General features: G+C 65.4%; 1 protein-coding gene across 1 annotated transcript; it reads left to right on the forward strand.

Annotated features, from left to right (window-relative positions):
* Positions 1-3865: 3865 nt before the first annotated feature.
* Positions 3866-19270, forward strand: Sh2b3 (SH2B adaptor protein 3). The gene is made up of 9 exons (XM_042668909.1): positions 3866-3889; positions 8948-9082; positions 9676-10392; positions 17468-17569; positions 17719-17804; positions 17878-17969; positions 18056-18270; positions 18359-18530; positions 18630-19270. The coding sequence occupies exons 3-9, from the start codon at positions 9703-9705 to the stop codon at positions 18923-18925; spliced, it is 1653 nt and encodes a 550-aa protein (XP_042524843.1). The 5' UTR covers positions 3866-3889; positions 8948-9082; positions 9676-9702; the 3' UTR covers positions 18926-19270.
* The last annotated feature ends 370 nt before the right edge of the window (positions 19271-19640 follow it).

The raw sequence follows: 19640 nt of genomic DNA on the forward strand, positions 1-19640 counted from the left end.
CCTTTGCCAGCGTGAATAAATGACAATGATTAATAGTTGTTGTATTATTTATCTTCACTATTAATTGTACAATAGCCGATAGCAACTTGTCATTAAACAGATCAGTTAACTTTTTTTGTTGTTGTCAGTCATGGGGCTTGAACTCAGAGCCTAGGCAGTCTCCGAGCTTTGTTGCCTAAGGATAGAGCTCTACCACTTTGAACTCTACTTCTAGTTTTCTAGTAGTTGATTAAAGAGTATCATGGACTTTCCATGAGACTCCAATTAACCACCAAAATGCTGGAAGTGGAGGTGTGGCTTAAAGTGGTAGAGCACTAGCCATGAGCATAAAAACTCAGGGACAGTGAGCAAGTCCTGAGTTCAAGCTCCAGGACCCCCCCCCCCAAAAAAAAAGTCTTATCTCTAATTAACCAGTTAAAAGCCAGAAGCAGAGGGGTAGAGTTCCAACCTTGAACATAAAAGCTCATGGGCTGGGCAGTGGTGGCTCCTACCTGTACGCCTTAGTGACTCAGGAGGCTGAGATCTGAGGATTGTGGTTCAAAGCCAGCGCAGGCAGAAAAGCCCATGAGACATTTTTTATTTTTTGGTCGGTTGTGGGGCTTGAACTCTGGGTCTGGGTGCTGTCCCTCAGCTCTTCAGCTCAAGGTGAGCATTCTACCACTTGAGCCACAGTGCCACTACTGGTTTTCTGGGGGTTTATTGGAGATAAGAGTCTCAGGGGCTTTCCTGCCTGAGCAGGGTTTGAACTGCGATCCTCAGATCTCGGCCTTCTGAGTTACAAGTGTGAGCCATTGGCACCTGACCCCATGAGACTCTTATCTCCCATTAACTACCAGAAAACTAGAAGTGGCCCTGTAGCTCCAAGTGGTAGAGTGCTAGACTTGAATGGAAATACGTGGGGACAGTGCCCAGGCCCTGATTTCAAGCCCCAGGATGGGCACGCACACACACAGCATTCACATAGTGACACTGATGATTTATTTATTGGCTGGGTCATTTTCCTTTAATACGAATGCAGTGATCACTGTGCATCGAGTGTGGTTCTTCTCACTCGCTGTCCGCTTGAGGGTCAGTGGCGGTCACACTGGGGCGCTGGGCGTTGCAGGGCCGGGTATGCTGGCTGACACGTGTTGTCCGGTGCCCATCAGAGGGTGGCCTGGCCTGGGCCCACCTCGGGCTGCTGCTGGTGCCCCCGGCCGGCCTTGCTTCCCAGGCTCAGGCAGGAGAGCTGCAGGAAGGAAGGGCGGCTGGGCCTGGCCCTCAGGACGGCCCCCTGCTTCCGGGAGCCCGAGGAGGCCCAGCCGTAGGAATCCACACCACCTTCCTCTCTAGGCCTGGGCCGGGACCTTCGGGGTGTGTGGGGGGGAGCAGGGAACTGGGAGTGACCTGGGGAGGATGGCCTGGGCTTGGAAGCCCCTTGCCTTGGTCTGCACCCCTGGTCTGGGGTTGGGGGGGACTGGCTGCACCCCTGGTCTGGCTGGCTGCACCCCTGGGTCTGGGGAGGACTGGCTGCACCCCTGGTCTTGGCTGCACCCCTGGTCTGGGGTTGGGGGGGACTGGCTGCACCCCTGGTCTGGGGTTGGGGGGGACTGGCTGCACCCCTGGTCTGGGGTTGGGGGGGACTGGCTGCACCCCTGGTCTGGGGTTCGGGGGGACTGGCTGCACCCCTGGTCTGGGGTTCGGGGGGACTGGCTGCACCCCTGGTCTGGGGTTGGGGGGGACTGGCTGCACCCCTGGTCTGGGGTTGGGGGGGACTGGCTGCACCCCTGGTCTGGGGTTGGGGGGGACTGGCTGCACCCCTGGTCTGGGGTTCGGGGGGACTGGCTGCACCCCTGGTCTGGGGTTGGGGGGGACTGGCTGCACCCCTGGTCTGGGGTTGGGGGGGACTGGCTGCACCCCTGGTCTGGGGTTGGGGGGGACTGGCTGCACCCCTGGTCTGGGGGGGGCCGCACCCTGGCCTGGGGGGTCTCACCCTGGTTGGGGGGAGCACACTCTGGTGGGGGGTGTTCGCACCCTGGTCGAGGGGGGCCGCACCCTGGTCGGGGGGGGGTCGCAACCTGGTCGAGGGGGGGGGGGCCGCACCCTGGTCTGGGGTCGCACAAAGCACGCCAGCCAGGAAGGACGCTGGTTTGCGCTTCCAGGAGAAATCTGGCGCCCGAGCTCGCACTGTGACGCAAAGAAAAGCAAGAGGAACCGCAAGTCCCAGTTTCAGTCACCGGCTGCGGAGAAAGTGCTTGCGGCCGGCGGCGTCCCCTGCCTCAGTCTCCCCGCCGTAGGAGGCCCGAGAGGCGGCCCCGGCGGAGGCCGAGGTCAGAGGCGGCTCGAAGCGGGCCCCGCTCACCAACCTCACCCGAGCACGGGCCCGAATCAAAAGCCCCGAGTTCAAGTCCCAGTCCGAGCGCGCGCATGCGCACACGCACGCTTGTCAGTGTGGACCCCCCCCCCCCATGTCGTAACCGGGTGCCAAACTTCAGTCCAAACCCCAGCTCCGTCGGCTGGCGGCCTCGCAGGCCCCGCCGGCTGCGCGGTCCTCCCGCCCCAGGCCCTCCAGTCAGTGCGGACCAGGACTCGGCAGCCTTGCTCCTCCTCCGCCTCAGGACCTTGGCACGGGCTGCCTCCTCAGCCAGGAATGCCCTGGACCCCAGGTTTCCCAGGCCGGGTCCCGCCCGCCGGGGAGGGCGTCTCGGTCGGGGCCCCGAAGGGCTCCGCCACGGCTAGCCACCCGCAAAGCCGAGCCCCGGCCGGGTCTCGGTCCCCGCCCCGCGGCCTCCCGGGGCCCCGAGGACGGGGCGGGGCGGGGCCGGCGCGGCGCGGGTCTCGGACGCAGGCCCGCGGCACGCGCGTTTTCTGCGGTTCCGTGCGGATCGGGCCTCCAGCCCCCGCCCCGCGCTCCGGGAGCCCGCGGCGCGCCGGGCCGGCCCGGGACCCCGACGGCGAGGCGCGAGCCCGGGCCCGGGGCGTGGGCGGCGCTTCCGGTCGGAAGGGAGCCGGCCCTCCTCCCCTCCGCCCCGGGGCGGGCCGGCGGCCGAGGCCCCCGCGCCACCGCGGAGCCCTCGGGGAGAGGTAGGGCGTCCCGCTGCGGAGCGGAGCGGCGCGGGTCGGGCCGGGAGCCGGGTCTGGCGGGGGCCGCCCGGGAGGTGACGAAGGCCGCGGTGGCCGCCGCACCGCCCGGCGCGCGCAGATAAGGCCCGGCTCGAGGGAGCCGCGGGGGCGCGCCCCCTCCGGGCCGAGCCCGGGGCCCGGCCACGCCCCACTCACGCCGCGCACCCCTCGCGTGGGCGGGGCCGGAGACGCCGTGTCCCCTCCCTCCGCAGTCTAAACCCAGACCGAAGGCAAAGAGACACGTTTGTGGGCGTGGCTTGTAAGGCTCCGCCCCCACGCCGGGCCTGCGCGGGGAGCCTGGGGACCTGAGCGGACGCCCGGCAGCGGGGAGGGTGGGCGCGGCGCGAGAAGGCCCCGCCCCTCCGCCAATCCCTCGCGGCGACCGAGGGGGCGGGCCTCCCGGAAGCCACGCCCCTCGAGCGCTTCCCTCCTCCCCCGTGCTCCGGACGGGGCGCTCGCGGCCGGTTCCTCTTTACATAACGGCGCGGGGCGGCATGGGCTCGGGCCACCGCCTCCGCCTGGCCGCCCGCCCGGACTGTCGCGGCCCGCCGAGGCTCCGGCGGCGGCCCGGGGACGCGTTTTCCCGCAGCTGTCAGGCACTGGCAGCGGAAATGATGAGGCGCTGGCCATCTTCCGAGCCCCGGTTTCCTGCCTGAGCCCCGCTCCGGAGCCGCCGGCGCGGGAGACGACGCGCCCGGGCCGAGGGCCGGCCCGCCCCGCGCGGCTTCGGGGGGCCGGCGGCGCGCGGCGCCATGGGCCGGCCGGGCCCGGAGCCCCAGCGTGTGAGGTGAGCCGCCCCGCGGCGGGCGTGCCCGCGGCCCGGGCCCGTACACGTGCTGCGGCGGCGCCCCCACCCCCGGGCCGGGCCGCCGAAGTTGGGGTCGGCACGGCGAGGAGTCCGGAGTCGGGGCTTGGCGGGCCCTGCCCGGGGGCCCCGCGGCCCGGGCGCTCCGGGGGCCCCGCCGGGGAGGCGCGGGGCCGGGGTCGCCGCTCCTCCGGCTCGCGTTTCCTCATTCCGCTTCCCTTCCCCATTCTCGCCCCGAGGCAGGGGAGGGGGCCGCGGCGGAGGAAGTGAGATCCCGCCGCGGGCGGGGGCTTCGGCGCGCCGGCCCGGCTGGTGCCCGGCCCAGCCAACGTGGGGGACACGAGGACCCGGGACCCGCCCTGGCCGGACCTGGGGGCTGGAGACCCCGGCTCTCAGGTGGGCTCCGCAGGCAGCGGTGGCCGGGCAGGCGGGCCGGGGCCGACCGAGGCGGCTGGGGGCTCTAGTGCGTTCGCTGACCGTTTCCCGCAGCTCCCTCCGGGAGGGACCGCGCCCCCCACCTCCCTGCCCGGCGGGGAGGGGCTGGCCTGCGGCGCCTTCGAGGTGGCACCGTTGGCAGAGGACGCGGCAGGACCCCCCCCCCCCCCGCCGGAGCGCCCGTGCCACCTCCGAGGGGCTTTAGTAAAGGAGTGAACGAGACACCTGTCTGTCCGCGGGAGTGGCGCGCCAGGGGCTCAGGGGTGTTTGGGGGACCTCTGTTCTCTGCAGTGGTATTGGCACTGGCTTCCTCAGCTCCCTGGATCTTCCCGGCTGGGAGGCCTAGCCCTGCCTCAGTTTCTCCTGCGGGTCACATGATGTGACAGCCAAAGCCATTCCATAGGACCCTAGAAGTTGCAAATTGGTGGTTGTGGGGCTGTTGTGGGCATTGTTACTCCCTTGTTGAGGCCAGTGGCTGGTTTTCCACCCTTGGCCTTGGTTCTTCTGCAAGGGAACAGAACTTTCTCCTGCAGCCCCACAACAGCCTCCAAAGCTGCCCAACTGTGGGGCAGTCTGGGCCTGCCAGGGCCAGCGTTTGAGCCCAGAATGCCCAGTCCAGCCGGCCACCTCGCCGGCCTCTCCCTCCTGAGTGCCACCCTTCCTCTTCCCTGGCTGTCCCCAGAGAAGGGAGAAGGGGTTCCCTCAGTGGCAGCGATCTGGTGGGAACAGGCCCATCTCTGTGAATCCTTGGTAGCTTACTTACCCTCTGTGGTTGTGTGAAGGAGGGGTTCTTCTTGCCTCATGAATGCCAGTCTAGGGTATCCTAGTGTTTATTGTGTGCCTGCTGGGGTCACGTGATGTGTAAGCTGGCGCCCTTGGTGGTCCCTGGGCAATCACGCAGGACTTTCACATGTGCTTCCACCTCTCCCAGGTCAGCGCAGGCGTTGTGCCAGGTCCCGGCTCTGCCAGCTTCATCAGGAGGCCTTGGGCATGATCCCTGGCCTTTCTTAGGACCTGGCCAGTGGGGGCCAAGAGTCTCCGCCCCTCCATGCGGTTGTGGGAAGCATGGAGCTGTAACTGCCTGGAGTTGGTTGCCCAAACTGTGTGACCTTGGGCCTGTCCCTCGCCTCTCTGAGCTTAAGTCTTCTCATCTGTGGAGTGGGGCACTGGTGATTTTACCTGATGGACTTGTTTCGGCATGGAGGCATGCAGTCAGTGCTCAACAAGTGCAGGCTGCTGTTACTAACGGCCAAGAGGGGCAGGCACTTCCTAGCCGGGATTCCTAGGGAAAAGATCCTGGGGCCCCTGAGTGGTGAGCATCCCTGGCTGGGCGGGACCGGAAGCAGTGTGGCTGAGCGTGTGAGTGTGTGCCGTCTGAGAGTGGGGTGGTGGAAGCGGCTTGGTCCAGCCCAACCTGCTTCCCAGACGCCCGCACTCCGTAGGGAAGCAGGCTGCAAGCTGCTCAGTAGGGGCCACTTGCTGCGTCAGGCCTAATTGAATCCAGGAACCTTGTATCCCACTTTCTGGCCACTTGAGGTCCCGGGCCTGGCCAGAGGTCCTGGGGCTCACTGGCCCCGCAGTGTGGGCAGCCAGCCCTTGGGGTCTCTGGCCCGCACCGGCTGAGCAGCTCCGAGTCCTCCCACCGGTGGGGACAAGGGACACTTCCCCAGGGGAGCAGGTCCTCCTGGCTGCCTGCCCTGCCCCAGCCCAGGCCGGCCCAGCCGGAAACCCAGCAGCTGAGCAGATGGCTGGAAGATTTTTCCTCCCACGCCACCCTGTCAGGGGTCGGCAGGGGGCGAGGCCGCGGCTGCCTCGTGAGCCAGGCCTGGAGCCCCTGGAGGCCTGTCCGGATGTGGCCCCCCTTGCCCGCCCCTGCCGTATCCCCAGGGAGGCCCGGGGAGGAAGTCTGTGCCCTGCCTGCTAGCAGGGCTGACTCACAGTGAGCTTTGGGGAGTCCCAGACTTGGGGCCAGGGTTCAGAATGTGACCTGTGGACTGCGGACACAGAAGAAGGCCTCTGATACCAAGTGTGCGCTTGGGGGGCTGTGTTCCGGTGTCCCCTCAAGGAGAGGCCCAGAGAGGGTGGTGTTGGGGGAGGGGTGCCCAGGATGCGCTGGGTACTAGCCCGGCCTCTGTCCTGAAGGCCCTGGTGCGGGAGGTGGCTGCGGGCACAGGGTGTGCGCCCCTTGGCCCTGGGCAGGGGAGGAAGAAATGCACTTTTGGGGAGATTGTTCCAGGCATTTTCCCTCCCAAATGTAGTTGGGGTGCTAGACTTGGGGGCAGAGGAAGCCAGAGGACATTTCCAGTCCTGGCACGCCACGCTGACCTTGTCTCCAGGCATAGGTGGCCCCAGGGACCCAAAGCTTCCACGCCGTTCCCTGGTGGCTTCACGGTGTCTGTCCACAAAGGCAAGTGGGTGCCCCTGAGGGTCCTCTCACCTTCCTGAGCCTCCTAGGGGCAATCGGAGCTGCCTTGGGGAAGACATGTCCCTGGTCCTGGACCCATCCTGGGGGCCACCTGGGAGGAGGCGCCCCTCACAGGGTGTGAGACTGATTGGCGGCTGACCGGCTTGTTAATGTCACAGCGTCAGCCCGCCCAGTCACGGTGCTGTCCGTGGGGTGTTGAGAGGCTGCTCAGGCCTGCGCTGGGGCCTCATGTCGGAGGCCTCCTGCAGCACAGGCCTGAGGCTGGGCTCAGGAGGGAGGAGCCTGGGTGGGGACAGCAGGCCCCTCCCCATGGTGCTGGCCTCAGCAGGTCCCGTGGCTGTGCCGTGGGGTGCTGTGCTGGGTGCTGGCTGCCACACTGCCTGCAGCTGTGGGGTTCAGAGGAAGCCTCGCGGCCTCCCCGTGGGAGCACCCCACCTTGTGAGGCAGACCAGAGTCAGGTGGCTCTGGTGGCCTGGGACATCAGGGCCATCTCCCTAGGCCCTCCTGTAGTCCATGTCCGGCCGCCAGGGCTCCGGGGATGGAGAGTGAGTGCTTCCTACCCAGAGCTGAGTCCGGGACCCAGCAGGGAACAGGTGCAGAGCGGGTTTAAGCTGAGAACCCCATGCCAAGGATCACGGTTCAAAGCCTGCCCGGGCAGGAAAGGCCATGAACCCCTAGAAAACCGCAAGTGGCGCTGTGGTTCAAGGGGTAGAGCGCTCGCTCCCCTTGAGCTGAAGAGCTGAGGAACCGCCCAAGCCCAGAGTTCAACACCCACAACCGACCCCCCCAAAACCCACACCTTCCTGCAGCCAGCTCCCCTCTGCCAGCCCATCTCACAGGCTCTGGCCCCACTGACACCCCTATTGGCAATTTCCCACCTGCCAGGGCCACCAGGTGCTCCCCTGAGGAGGCTTTCATTGGGCTTCATTACCGGCCCCCCCCCCCCCAGCTGCTGCTTGCTGCCGTGGCTGCTGCCTGCTGTCCGGCGCCCTGCAGCCCGTGCTGCCCGTGCCTCTAGGTGGCCACAGCTGGGCTTTGAAGGTGACGGATGGCACCGATGGGGACGGGGTGGGCCGAGCCCAGGAGGCAGCGTCACTGGGTGTGCAGCCCCTCTGTGCACATGTGGACGTCCGGTGAGCTCCTGCGGGTAGTGGGTGATGGCCGTCCTCAGGGCGTCCAGGGCTTGGTGTGGAGCTGGCCACTAAGGAAGGCCAGACCCCTTAGCCCCGGAGGATGGGGATAAGGAGGGTCGGGGTTGAGCCCTTGAGACCCCATCTCAACTAGTAGCTGAGTGTGTGGCACTGATGACCCCAGTCACGTTGGAGGAGATACAAACAGGCTGGCCCAGAATAAAATGAGGCTGTACCCTCCAAAAAGGACTGAAGTGAAGGGGGTAAAAGGCCTGGTTCAAATGGTAGAGCGCCTGCCGAAGAATGAGAGCTTTGAGTTCAAACCCCAGCATGGCTCAAAAAAAAGCTGGGCACTGGTGGCTCACAACTGTCACCCTAGCGACTCAGGAGGCTGAGATCTGAGGATCCCAGTTCAAAGCCAGCCTGGGCAGAAAAGTCCGTGAGACTCTGAGACTCTGATCTCCAGTAAACCACCAGAAAACCAGAAGTGGCCCAAATGGTAGAGTGCTGGCCTTGAGCTGCAGAGCGGAGGGACAGTGCCCAGACCCAGAGTTCAAGCGCATGACTGACAAAAACAAAAAAAAGCAAGCCGACTCCTGGGGGGGGGGGGGACCCTTGTGCGGAGGGCGTGGACGACCTGCTGCTTCTGTGATCTGTCAGGAGTGGACAGCAGAGACAGGGCCAGCTTGGGGTGGCCGGGGGGGGGGGGGGGGGGGGTGGGCCACATGGCCAACACCATGTGAGGTGTGCCTGGTCAGTGAGGAAGCTCACGGGAGTGGCCTGGGCGGCGGCAGCCGCTGTGCGCTGGTGCTGCAGCCCGCAGCGTGTGACCGCCACACCGCAGGCCCGCAGGCCCCGGCGCACGGCGGAGCTCCGCAGCCTGCGAGGAGAGGGCGCAGGTAGAGCTGCGGCGGCCGTGGCGGCGGAGGGAGGGCGCGCCCGGCAGAGGCAGGCAGCCCCCTGCCCGGAGGGGCTCCGCAGCGGGACCCCTCAGCGGGACGGGACCTTTGCACGCCCAAGCCTTGTTCATTTCCTCTTTTTATCCCATAGTTAGTGTTCGATCCGCTACCCTCGTCCTCATTACCAAAGGCTGACAGCGGCCCTCAGGCCTCCCACCCTCCCGGGAAGCGAAGCCGCAGCGGGGCGCCTCCCCGCTCATGGCCACCGCGGGCGGGGAGCGATGAAGTAAGTCACTGCGCTACTCACAGGCGGTTCTGGGATCGGAGCCGGGGCCGGGATCTGCGTGCTGGCAGCCGAGACGGCACCCGGGGCCTGTGCTTGCTTCTGGCACTCGACCACTTTAGTTATGCCTCCAGTCCGGCCTTTTTTTTTTGTCGGCCGTGGGGCTTGAACTCAGGGCCTGGTGCGGTCCCTGCCAGCTAGCGCTCTCCCGCCTCTGGTTCTCTGGTGGTGCTGGAGTCAGAGGCCCCCTGCCCGGGCTGGGGGCCGGGATCCTCAGCTTGGCTTCCTGAGTCGCGAAGCTTCGTCCCTCAGGTTTTTTGTTTGTTTTTTTTTGCCAGTCCTGAGTCTTGAACTCGGGGCTTGGTGCGGTCGGGTATTTTACTCAAGGCCGGGCTCCACTTCCGGCTTTTTCGGCAGTTCCTTGGCGGTAAGGCTGCTTTGAACCGGCCCCAGCCTCCCCCGTGGATCTGATCCGGCCGTGTGCGTGGCGTCCTGCCGCACGGGGCTGGCGGGGCCCGGGAAGAGGGGTGCGGGGGGGGGGGGGGTCCCGCCGGCCCCGCAGCCCCGCTCACGCCTGCCCTCCTCCTGTCTTCCAGCCTGGCGGCCGCCCCGCGCCCCCGGCCATGAGCGGGCCCTCCCTGCAGCCCGCGGCCGACCCCAGCTCCGCGCCGGCCTCGGCCTCGGCCTCGGCCTCGCCCTCGGGCGCGGCGCGCGGCTGGGCCGCGTTCTGCGAGCTGCACGCGGCGGCGGCGGCGCGCGCGCTGGCCCGGCAGTACCGGCTGTGGGCGCTCGAGCACCCGCTGCAGGCGCCGCGCGCCGAGCTGGTGTCGCTGCACTTCGCCGACCTCTTCCAGCGCCACTTCCGCCGCGAGGTGCGCGGGGCCCCGCCGGGCCGCGACTACCGCGCCGCGCCGCGCGCGCCCGGCCTGCCCAAGGCGCGCAGCTCGGAGGAGCTGGCCGCGCCCGCGCCGCCCGCCGCCGGCTCCCTGCACCAGCTGCGCCGCGGCCTGCGCCAGCTTTTCCGCCGCCGCTCGGCCGGGGAGCTGCCCGCCGGCCCCGACCCGGCCCCCGACCCCGCCGACGCGGACGGCGGCCCCGCGCGGCCCGGCCCCGCGCGGAAGCGGCTGCCCTGGGGCCTGGGCCGCGAGCCGCCGCCTGAGGCCCTCAAGGAGGCGGCGCTGCGCTACAGCCTGGCGGACGAGGCGGCCATGGACAGCGGCGCGCGCTGGCAGCGGGGGCGCCTGGCGCTGCGCCGCGCCGCCGAGCCCGGAGACCCCCGCGACCGCGTGCTCGAGCTCTTCGACCCGCCCAAGGTAGGCGCGGGGCCTCCCCTCTGCCCACCCCACCCCCGTCCCCGAGGGCCGTCACGCCAGGGCACCGCGGTCCCCAGCCCGGGCAGGAGTGCGCGTCCCGGGCCGAGGTCCTGGGCCGCCTCCGCCTGTGGAGCCTCCCCGGCCCCAACGGGGCTTGGCTGGGGCGAAGCGGCCCTTTCGAGCTGTCCGCGGGGCACAGGCTGAGTACAGGGCGCCCCTTAACCAGGAGTTCCACGAGGGGGCTGGCACCCCGGATGGGTATTTGGGCTGCTTATCCTTTGGAACTCTTTCCCCCCTCTTCCTGTGTCGCCCCGGCTGTTCCAGAACTCACCAGCCGCCTCCTGCCTCCACCTCCCAGTGTCTGGCTGCGAGTGTAGCTGGAGTCAGGATCCTGCTTCAAAGCTAGGTTAGGCAAAAAAAGTTAGAGAACAAGCCAGCCGGATGGATTGCTCCTACCAGAAGTGCGAGCTACTTGTGGCGTGTGAGCGGAGCACCCCTGTCTGCGGCTGGCCGGGCAAAGGTCACAAGACCTCATCTTTTTTTTGGTCGGTCGTGGGTCTTGAACTCTGGGCCTGGGCGCTGTCCCTCAGCTCTTCAGCTCAAGGCGAGCGCTCTACCACCTGAGCCACAGCGCCACTTCCGGTTTTCTGGTGGTTTATTGGAGATCGGAGTCTCACGGTCTCTCCTGCCTGGGCTGGCTTTGAACCGCGATCCTCAGATCTCAGCCTCCTGAGTAGCTAGGATTACAGGCGTGAGCCACCAGCGCCCGGCTAACAAGACCTCATCTTAAAAACAGACAAAAAGCGCTGTGGCTGAGATGGTGGAGCACCGCTCAGTTTGAGGCCCTGAGTTCAGACCTCAGTTTTGCTGTTCTCTAACACTTGTTTAATATTTCCCCAAGCGGTTGCACCATTTTGTGTCGTCTGCGGCAGTGACTAGAGACTCTGGCTCTGTAGTCAGCAGCCCGACAGAGCAGATTCTGCTCACTGCCGTTGCCTGGCCAGCTGATTCTTTTTTGTTGTTGTTGGTCGTGGGCCTTGAACTCTGGGCCTGGGCGCTGTCCCTCATATCTTCATCTCAAGGCTAGCTCTCTACTCCTTGCACTACAGCGCCACTTCCGGTTTTCCTGGTGGTTTATTGGCGATGAGTTTCACAGACTTTCCTGCCGAGGCTGGCTTTGAACTGCGATCCTCAGATCTCAGCCTTCTGAGTAGCTAGGATGACAGGCGTGAGCCGCCTGCACTCGGTTTACAGCTGATTGTTTCGTGAAGCGCCTGGGTTTTGTCTTCTCTACCCTCCCCCGCCTTCACCTCTTTTCTCTCTGCAGCAGTAAAAGGGCTTGAGCTCAGGGTCTTTCACTTTCTTAGCTTTCCTGCTCACAGCTGATTCTCTACCACTTGAGCCATTCGTCCAGGCTTTTTTTTGCCAGTCCTGGGGCTTGAACTCAAGGCCTGGGCACTGTCCCTGAGCTGCTTTTGCTCCATGCTAGCACTCTTATCACTTGAGCCAGAGAACCACTTTAGGTTTTTTCTGTGTATGTGGTGCTGAGGAATGGAACCCAGGGCTTCATGTGTGTTAGGCAAGCACTCTACCACTGAGCCACCTTCCCAGCCCTCTCCTGTACATTTTATGTTATTTCTTACTTCATTTTCCACAATAGAGGTTTTTTGTTTTGTGCTGTTGTCATTTTTCCTTTTCTTGGGTCAGTTGTGGGGCTTGAACTCTGGGCCTGGGCGCTGTCCTTCAGCTCTTCAGCTCAAGGCGAGCGCTCTACCACTTGGGCCATAGGACCACTTCCGGTTTTCTGGTGGTTTCACTGGAGATCAGAGTCTCATGGCATTTCCTGCCCGGGCTGGCTTTGAACTGTGATCCTCAGATCTCAAGCCTCCTGAGTAGCTAGGATGACAGGCGTGGGATATGAGGGCCTGGCTTTTCGGAGGGTCCTAAGTGCTCTTGTTGGCCTGAGAGCTGTGTGGACTTGGTTTCAGGAGCCCAAACTCTGTCTTCTCCTGCTGGGGTGCACCCCCCTGCGTGGGGTCGGGGTGCGCAGCCCCGCTCTGATGCTCGCCTGGTTTGAGGGCAGGATGGGCAAACCCAGTGTGCTGGTGGGGCTGGAGGATGCGCTGAGACGCTGGTGGCCGAGGGAGGCTTGGCCCCTGCGCAGTCCCAGCACGCGAGGGCGGCTCTCCACCTCGTGGGCCAGGGTCGGGTCCGCCCTGCTTCCTCAGCAGCAGCGGCCTGCGCCTCTGCGTGGCGTGGGGCTGCAGCGGGCTGGCTTGGCGGGGGAGAGCAGCCGCTGCCCGCTGCCGCCCCCGACCCCCACGAGGCCGTGGTGGGAGGCGCTGCTGCCTGCCCAGGTGGAGAAGCTGTGGGCTTTGGGTTTCAGCGGCACCTCTGCAGGCGGGTGGGAGCTGGCTCGGCCCCTTCCCCAGCCCGGGCCTTGGGAAGAGTGGGGCGACGGCTCCCCCCGGGGGCGTGGTCAGGAAGCGTCAGTCCTGAGGTTTCTGAGTGGAGGACTGGCAGGTGCAAAGGCCCTGCAGTGGGGTTGGTGCGGGCTGGGCGGAGGGGGCGTGTCACATCACAAATGGAGGCAGTAGATCAGAGGAAAGTTCTGGAGCCACCTGTGGCCTCCTGCATCAGGCGGACAGTTGGCAGTGGCTCAACTCCTAGAGAGCTTGGCTCCACAGACTGGGCTGAGCAGGGCCCGGGGTGCTGAGAGTTCAAGTTCACCTCTCAACTGCCCAAGGCTGCTGCTCTCCCATTCCCGGGCTCCTGGCCCCAGTGAGCGCCCAGGCACGGGGTCTAAGCTCTCGGCCTCTTCCTTTGCTCGCGTCACGCAGCGGCAGGGCTGCAGAGCCCCGCCCGGCCGTGTCCCGCCCCGCGGAGCGTGCGTGTGGTTGCTGTGCAACCCAGGAAACAAAGGCAGGGAGGCCGGCTGGGCCACTGGGAAAGAGGAAGCGGGCACGCTTCCTCCCGTGGCGGCAGGAAGCCAGGGCAGGGGACTGGACCACAGGGCCGCAGCCCTCGCTCTCCCCGGGCTCGGGCAGCTGTGGTCCCCGCGCTGGCCTGCTGCTTTCCGTGGCGGGGCCCATCCCGCAGTTGCTGCACGGATGCCGCAGGGGTGGGGGGTGGATGTGAGGCGCTGCCCTGCTGCCCGGCCCCGCAGGGCCTGCGGGGTTGGTAGAAGGAAGGAAAGGGGGTGAGCAGGACTCCTGTGCCCCGTGCTGCCCTTTCTAGGGGTTCTCTCCAAAGCTGCTCTTCAAAAGTGCATCGCTGCGCAGAATGCCCGGCCGCAGGGCGTGGTGGAGCCCGCGCCTGTGCCCCGCGCCTGCCTCGCACCTGCTGCCGCCACCTTGTGCATTTGAGGCTGTCTGGGAAAGTGGGGCGCTGGCGGCTCCGCCTGTAACCCTGCCTCTCGGGAGGATGAGTCCTGAGATCACCCAAAGCAGCTCAGGCAGCAAAGTCTGGGAGGCTCTTACTTCCAGTTTGCTAAAAAGCTGAAGTGGAGCTGTGGCTCAAGTGGTAGGGCACCAGGTTTGAGCAAAAATGCTGAGGGACGGTGCCCAGCCCTGAGCTCAGCCAAGGACTGGCAAAACAGTTAAAAAACACACCAACAAACCAGGGCTGGGCAGGTGGCTCCGCGGTAGAGTGCTCGCCTTGTGTGCACAAGGCCTTGGGCTCGATTCCTCAGCACCACATAAGTAGAAAAAGCCGGAAGTGGCGCTGTGGCTCAAGTGGTAGAGCCCTAGCCTTAGGCTGAAGAGCTGAGGGACAGCGCCCAGGCCCAGAGTTCAAGCCCCATGACCGAAAACAAACAAATGCTGTGTTGGGGTGCTGCTGGTATCGCTGGCGTGAGATCAGGCCAGCATGGCAGAGGCGGCTGCGCAGCGTGAGCGCTCATCTGCGCAGTGGCACTTGGGGCAAGACATCTGCTTCTCTGAGTCTCAGTTTTCCCTGTGGCTGGCTAGATGCCAGGACCTGGGCTAGGCCTCGGGTCTGGCAGTGGGTGCTGCCCTGGGCTGGGGTGCGCCTCCCCCCCGCCCCCCGCCCAGCTGATGTCGGGCAGGCTGCCGCACAGCCCACGGGGGTGCTGGCTGCCCCAGGGGCCGGGCAGGCTGTGGAAATCCCCCGTGCGCTCTGAACGCAGAGGAAGAGGAGGAAATGGGGTGACAGGAAGGTCTCACTTGTCCCCACTGGGCTGGGGGAGGTGCTTCCTCTGCCTGGCTTCCTTTCTGGGGCGCACTCTCCATGTCCCTCCCCCTCCCCCGGTGCGGAAGTGGTGGGTGGCGCCACCCTGGCACAGCCAGGCCCCCAGCTGGAAGGCCTGCGCTGGGCAATCGAGGAATCGGTGGCCTGCGCATGCCGGCATCTGCGTTCATCCTCCAGGGCGCCCGCCCACCAGCTGTGGCCGGCATTACGTGGCTTGGGGCGTTCGCTGGTCTTGGATCTTTTTCCGCTATGCAATGCTCCAGCACTTGCACTTGGAAGTAGGAACTGGAGGATCGGCTGGAGGTCTGAGGCTGGTCCAGGCAGAAGGGACTCTACCAGTGGCCAAGTGCGGTGGCACACCCTGCCACACCCAGGGACACAGCGAAGGTGACCTCCGTGACCTCCGCGGGAGCAAGACCTACCTCGGAAATGGCCGGGGCTGGCAGTGTGGCTCAAGTAGCAGATCACCTAGCCAGCATGAAGCTCTTAAGTTCAAAGTTCGGTTCAGTGCCACCACCACCGTGAAAGCACCTTACCCCGGCCAGCCCGGACAGTGCCTTTCTCACAAAGCCCCGAGGTCTAATGCTAGTGCTGCCAGACACCCTGCCCTGGACAGCGCGTGCACAGCCTTACCCGTCCCAGAGCAGCTCGCAGGCTCACGGCTTCCCCAGGCTCCTCCGCCTGTGCCCGCGGTTCACACAGGCACGTGGTGTGGTGCTGGACGCCATGTTTGGCCTTCCACTTAGCTCCATGTTTTCCAGGGTTTGTGCGTTGTGAGTGTGCGTGGGTTCTGGGGCTTGAATTCAGGGCCTGGGTGCTGTTTCTCAGCTGTGGTGTGGTGTGGTGTTTTGTTTTTTCTCTAATAGTACTGAACTAGAAATCAGAGCCTCAAGGCTTTGCTAACTGGGCTGGCTTTGAACTGATCTTCAGATCTCAGCTTCCCGAGTCGCTGGGAAGACAGGCGTGCGCTGCAGGTGCCTGGGTCCAGCCTGTCATGTATTTTGTTCCTTCTTCGGGTCAGATATTCCACGGCATGAATGGGCCACGTTTCCTTCATGGGCTCGCTGTCTGTGCTGGAGTGAGACAGGCTCAGCGTAGAGAAGCTGCCAGGTTTGTTTTGCTGGTACTGACGCTTGAACTCTGTGCTCAAGGCTAGCACTCACTCTACCACTTGAGCCACAACACTACTTCTACCTTTTTTTTGGGGTATGAGTCTCGTAGGGCCTTTCTTACTGAGCCTGGCTTTGAACCACGGTCTTCAGATCTCAGCTTCCTGCGTAGCTGGGATCCCAGCTTGCCAGGTGGGTTTCTGAAGTCTACAGCACAGTTGTCCAGGGCCAGTCTCCACACGACAGGGTGAAACCACCCCTCCCTTGCTCTGACTTGCTTTCCCAGGGCTGCCAGGGGCGGGCACCTGCCCCGCAATTCTGTGCCTCTTCCTGAGCCTAGTTGGCCGCAGATGTGTGCGCGTGTGCGCGGTGGCCAGGCGGGAGCCGGCTCCCAGGCTCTGGCATGGGTGTGGCGAGCGTGCAACTCGTGGCACTGCACTAAGGTTGGTGGCAGCCCAGCAGCTCCACCTGCTTCCACTGGGGGTGAGGGGCTGGCCGCGGCCTGGGGTGTCCTGGAGCGGGACAAGTGAGTGGAGATTGTTTTGGCTCTTGCCTGTGGGTGCCCCTCCAGGGTCCCCACGAACTGACAGTGGGGCCACTGCCTGGGAGCTCAGGCCGCCCTACAGCTGCCAGCAGTGGCAGCGGCCCTGATGCTTAACACGGGAGCCTGGCAGGCTTGGGGGGACCCACTCTGTCCCTGGCGGCTAAGAGGGGCTCCGTGTCCTCACGGGGCTGCCCCCTAGCGCCCACTCCACCCGTTTCCTCGTGTGCGCTGGGCACTGCTTGGCTGGAGGGAGGGGGCGTCTGGAGTTGGATGCTGCATCTGTGGTGGAGGGGGACAGTGGGTGGTGGGGAGTCCTGCCAATAGGGGTGTCCAGGTCCTAGGTGGCATTGCAGGTTGACACAGTCCAGGGGTGACGTGGGGCTCTAATGCCCAGAGCTCCGTGCCTGAATCTCAGCTGAGTCTGTGAAGCTCTTATCTCCTATTAACCACCAAAAAAAAGCTGTTATTGGGGCTAACTGGCAGAGCAGCCTGGGGGACAGCACTCAGGCCTCGAGTTCAAGCCCCAGAACTGGAGCCCACACAAGGGTCTTCCTGGTTTGGGGCTGCCAGGCGGCGGGGCCCATGCTAGCTTTGCACATCAGGAGGCGGGCCCTGTGGCTTGGCCCCTCCTCTGTGTGTGGGGGTGGGGTGGGGAGGGGGAGTCGCGGTGTCGGTGTCAAGGCTCAGCTGCCCATGTGGACCCCAAGCATGTGGGGTCCAGCACAGCCGTGGCGTCCACCGAGCAGATGCACTTCCCCGCTGTCCCACGCGTGCTGCCCTCACGAGGAGACCGAGCGCCCCCCACTGACCAGGCAGGGTGTGGAGGGGTCGCCTGCCTGCGGCGCACACTGGGGACTGGGCTCGTGTGGAACACAGGGAGGACATCTGCTGTGTTCCTCAGGGCGCGGCAAAGTGCAGAGAGCCGGCGGCAGCGGGGACGGACCTGGAGGGCCGCGCCCCCCAATGGGGCCCTGGTGCTCCAAGGGAAGCCCTCATTGGCTCCTGACTTCTGAGTCCGCAGGGCCGTGCTGCGGTGTCAGGAGGAGGGCGTGCTCCGGAGCCTGGCTCGGTTGTCACAGCCACGGGTGATCCGTGCACGCGCGGCAGTCGCGATGCTCTGGGTGCTGTGGCCCCGTGTCTGGCGGTGGGTGGCGGTGTGGGCAGCCCCGCCTGCCCGGCAGCAGAGCCGAGCCTTGTGCGCCTCCTCCTCTAGAGCTCCAAGCCCAAGCTGCAGGCGGCCTGCTCCAGCATCCGTGAGGTCCGGCGCTGCACCCGGCTGGAGATGCCCGACAACCTGCACACCTTCGTCCTGAAGGTGAATGAGTGCGCCCCGCCCCAAGGGGAGCCCGAGCCCCCCCTCACCTGTCCACCCCTCCTCTCCGCCATGACAACTTGCACACCTTCACGGCGAACATGAGCGTGCCCCGTGGAAAGCCCATCTGCTCACCCCTCCCGCCCTGCCAGGTGGAAGACCAGACAGACATCATCTTTGAGGTGGCAGATGAGCAGCAGCTCAACTCCTGGATGGCGGAGCTCCGGGACTGCCCAGGGTGAGCTGCACCCCAGCTTTAGCTGCGGCCCTCGCGCCCCGCCCCGCCCCTCACACCAGCTTCTCCTCCACAGACTAGATGGTGTGGACGTGGAGGCGGGCCCTCCCCCAGAGGAGCTTGGCCCCCCCAGCTGCCCGCAGGGGAGCATGGACTCCCTGGACACAGGTGGGATCACGGCCTCCCCTCTGCGTGCGCCGGGCGGGGGCGGGGGTAGGGGGTGGGGAGCTGCTCACGGCCATCTTCCCCGCCAGGCGCGTTTCCTGGGACACTGCCCGAGCTGGCCTGCCAAAAGACCACCCGCTTTCTGTCCTGCTACCCCTGGTTCCACGGCGCCATCTCCAGGGTGAGGGCGGCGCAGCTGGTGCAGGTGCAGGGCGCCGATGCGCATGGCGTGTTCCTGGTGCGCCAGAGCGAGTCCCGGCGCGGGGAGTACGTGCTCACCTTCAACTTCCAGGGCCGAGCCAAGGTAGGGGGGGTGAGGGGCGGCTGGGCTCCCGAGGCCCTGGCGGCGCGGCGGGGGCGGCGGCCCACCGGCCCCGCTGCTGTCGCCGCAGCACCTGCGCCTGTCCCTGTCGGAGCGTGGCCAGTGCCGCGTGCAGCACCTGCGCTTCCCCTCGGTGCTCGCCATGCTCCACCACTTCCAGCGCTCGCCCATCCCGCTCGAGTGTGGGGCCACCTGCGACGTCCGGCTCTCCAGCTACGTGGTGGTCGTCTCCCAGCCGCCAGGTGGGACCCGAAGCCTGTCCCCGCTCGTGGCGGGGAGCAGGGCTGGGTGCTTTGCACGCGCGGTGCGGGGACTCATGGTGTGCCCTGTCGCCCGTCCAGGCTCCTGCAGCACTGTCTTCTTCCCCCTCCCCCTCCCCCGCTGGGACTCGGAGCTGGGCCTTCCCCACCTCGGCCCGACGGACTGTCCGCGTGGGCTCAGTGCGGAGACCTTGTCCGGTCGCGTGTCTCCACCGGAGCAGATCTTCCACCTTGTGCCTTCGCCCGAGGAGCTGGCACGCAGCCTGCGGCACCTGGAGCCAGTGGCTGGGGGTGGCGCCCGGGGCTCGGACTATGAGATGGACTCTGCCTCCCAGGGCCACCTGCGGGCGGTGGACAACCAGTACACACCGCTGTGAGCGGCCCAGTGTGACTGGGGGCCACCCTCTGCCAGCAGCCTGCCTCACGGTCTCAGTTTGTTTACAGATGTTCTTGTCTGGCGACGCTGCGGCTAGCTCCTCTCCTGGTCCTAGGGACCAGTCCTGGAGCTTCACAGGTGGAGGGGTGAGGGCGGGACGCCATGAGGCTCCTCCCCTGGCCACGGACCTCACAGCCCACCATGGGCTTCCCACTGGGGATGGGGTGGGGTCACCAGGAAGCCCAAAACACTAACAAGCCAGGATCCTCCCATGGCTTCCCCTGTGTAGCTGCAGGTCTATGGCAGGCCCACCTGACACGGGAGATTCCCTCCCCCCCCCCCTCCCCCCAGCTTCCCCCCTGCCCCCCCCCTCCCCCCAGCTTCAGGACAGGAGCTCTGTTCGAGGGCCAAACAACTTTAAACATTTTACCTCAGGTTAGCTTTCTAAAGGATTCAGTTTCCAAACTAAAACCATGGCTCACTTCAGGGCTGCTGCACTCGGACAGGGCTGCTGTGCAGCCCGCTGCAGAGCCGTGAGCGGCACCCTTGCGGGCGGCGAGGAACAGGCCTACCTGGTGCCTTATGAATAAAGAACTGTGTTCTAGTGGACAGTGGCTTTTTGGAGGGAGACAAGCACAAAGGAAGAGGGCTCCAGGGCACTGCTGGCTTGTAAACTTATCTCAGAAATGGGCTCTAGGTCCCTTTCTGAACCACAG

The sequence above is a fragment of the Dipodomys spectabilis genome, unplaced genomic scaffold, assembly GCF_019054845.1.
Source record: "Dipodomys spectabilis isolate Male_0828 unplaced genomic scaffold, ASM1905484v1 ptg000480l, whole genome shotgun sequence".
NCBI classification, from domain to species: Eukaryota; Metazoa; Chordata; class Mammalia; order Rodentia; family Heteromyidae; genus Dipodomys; species Dipodomys spectabilis.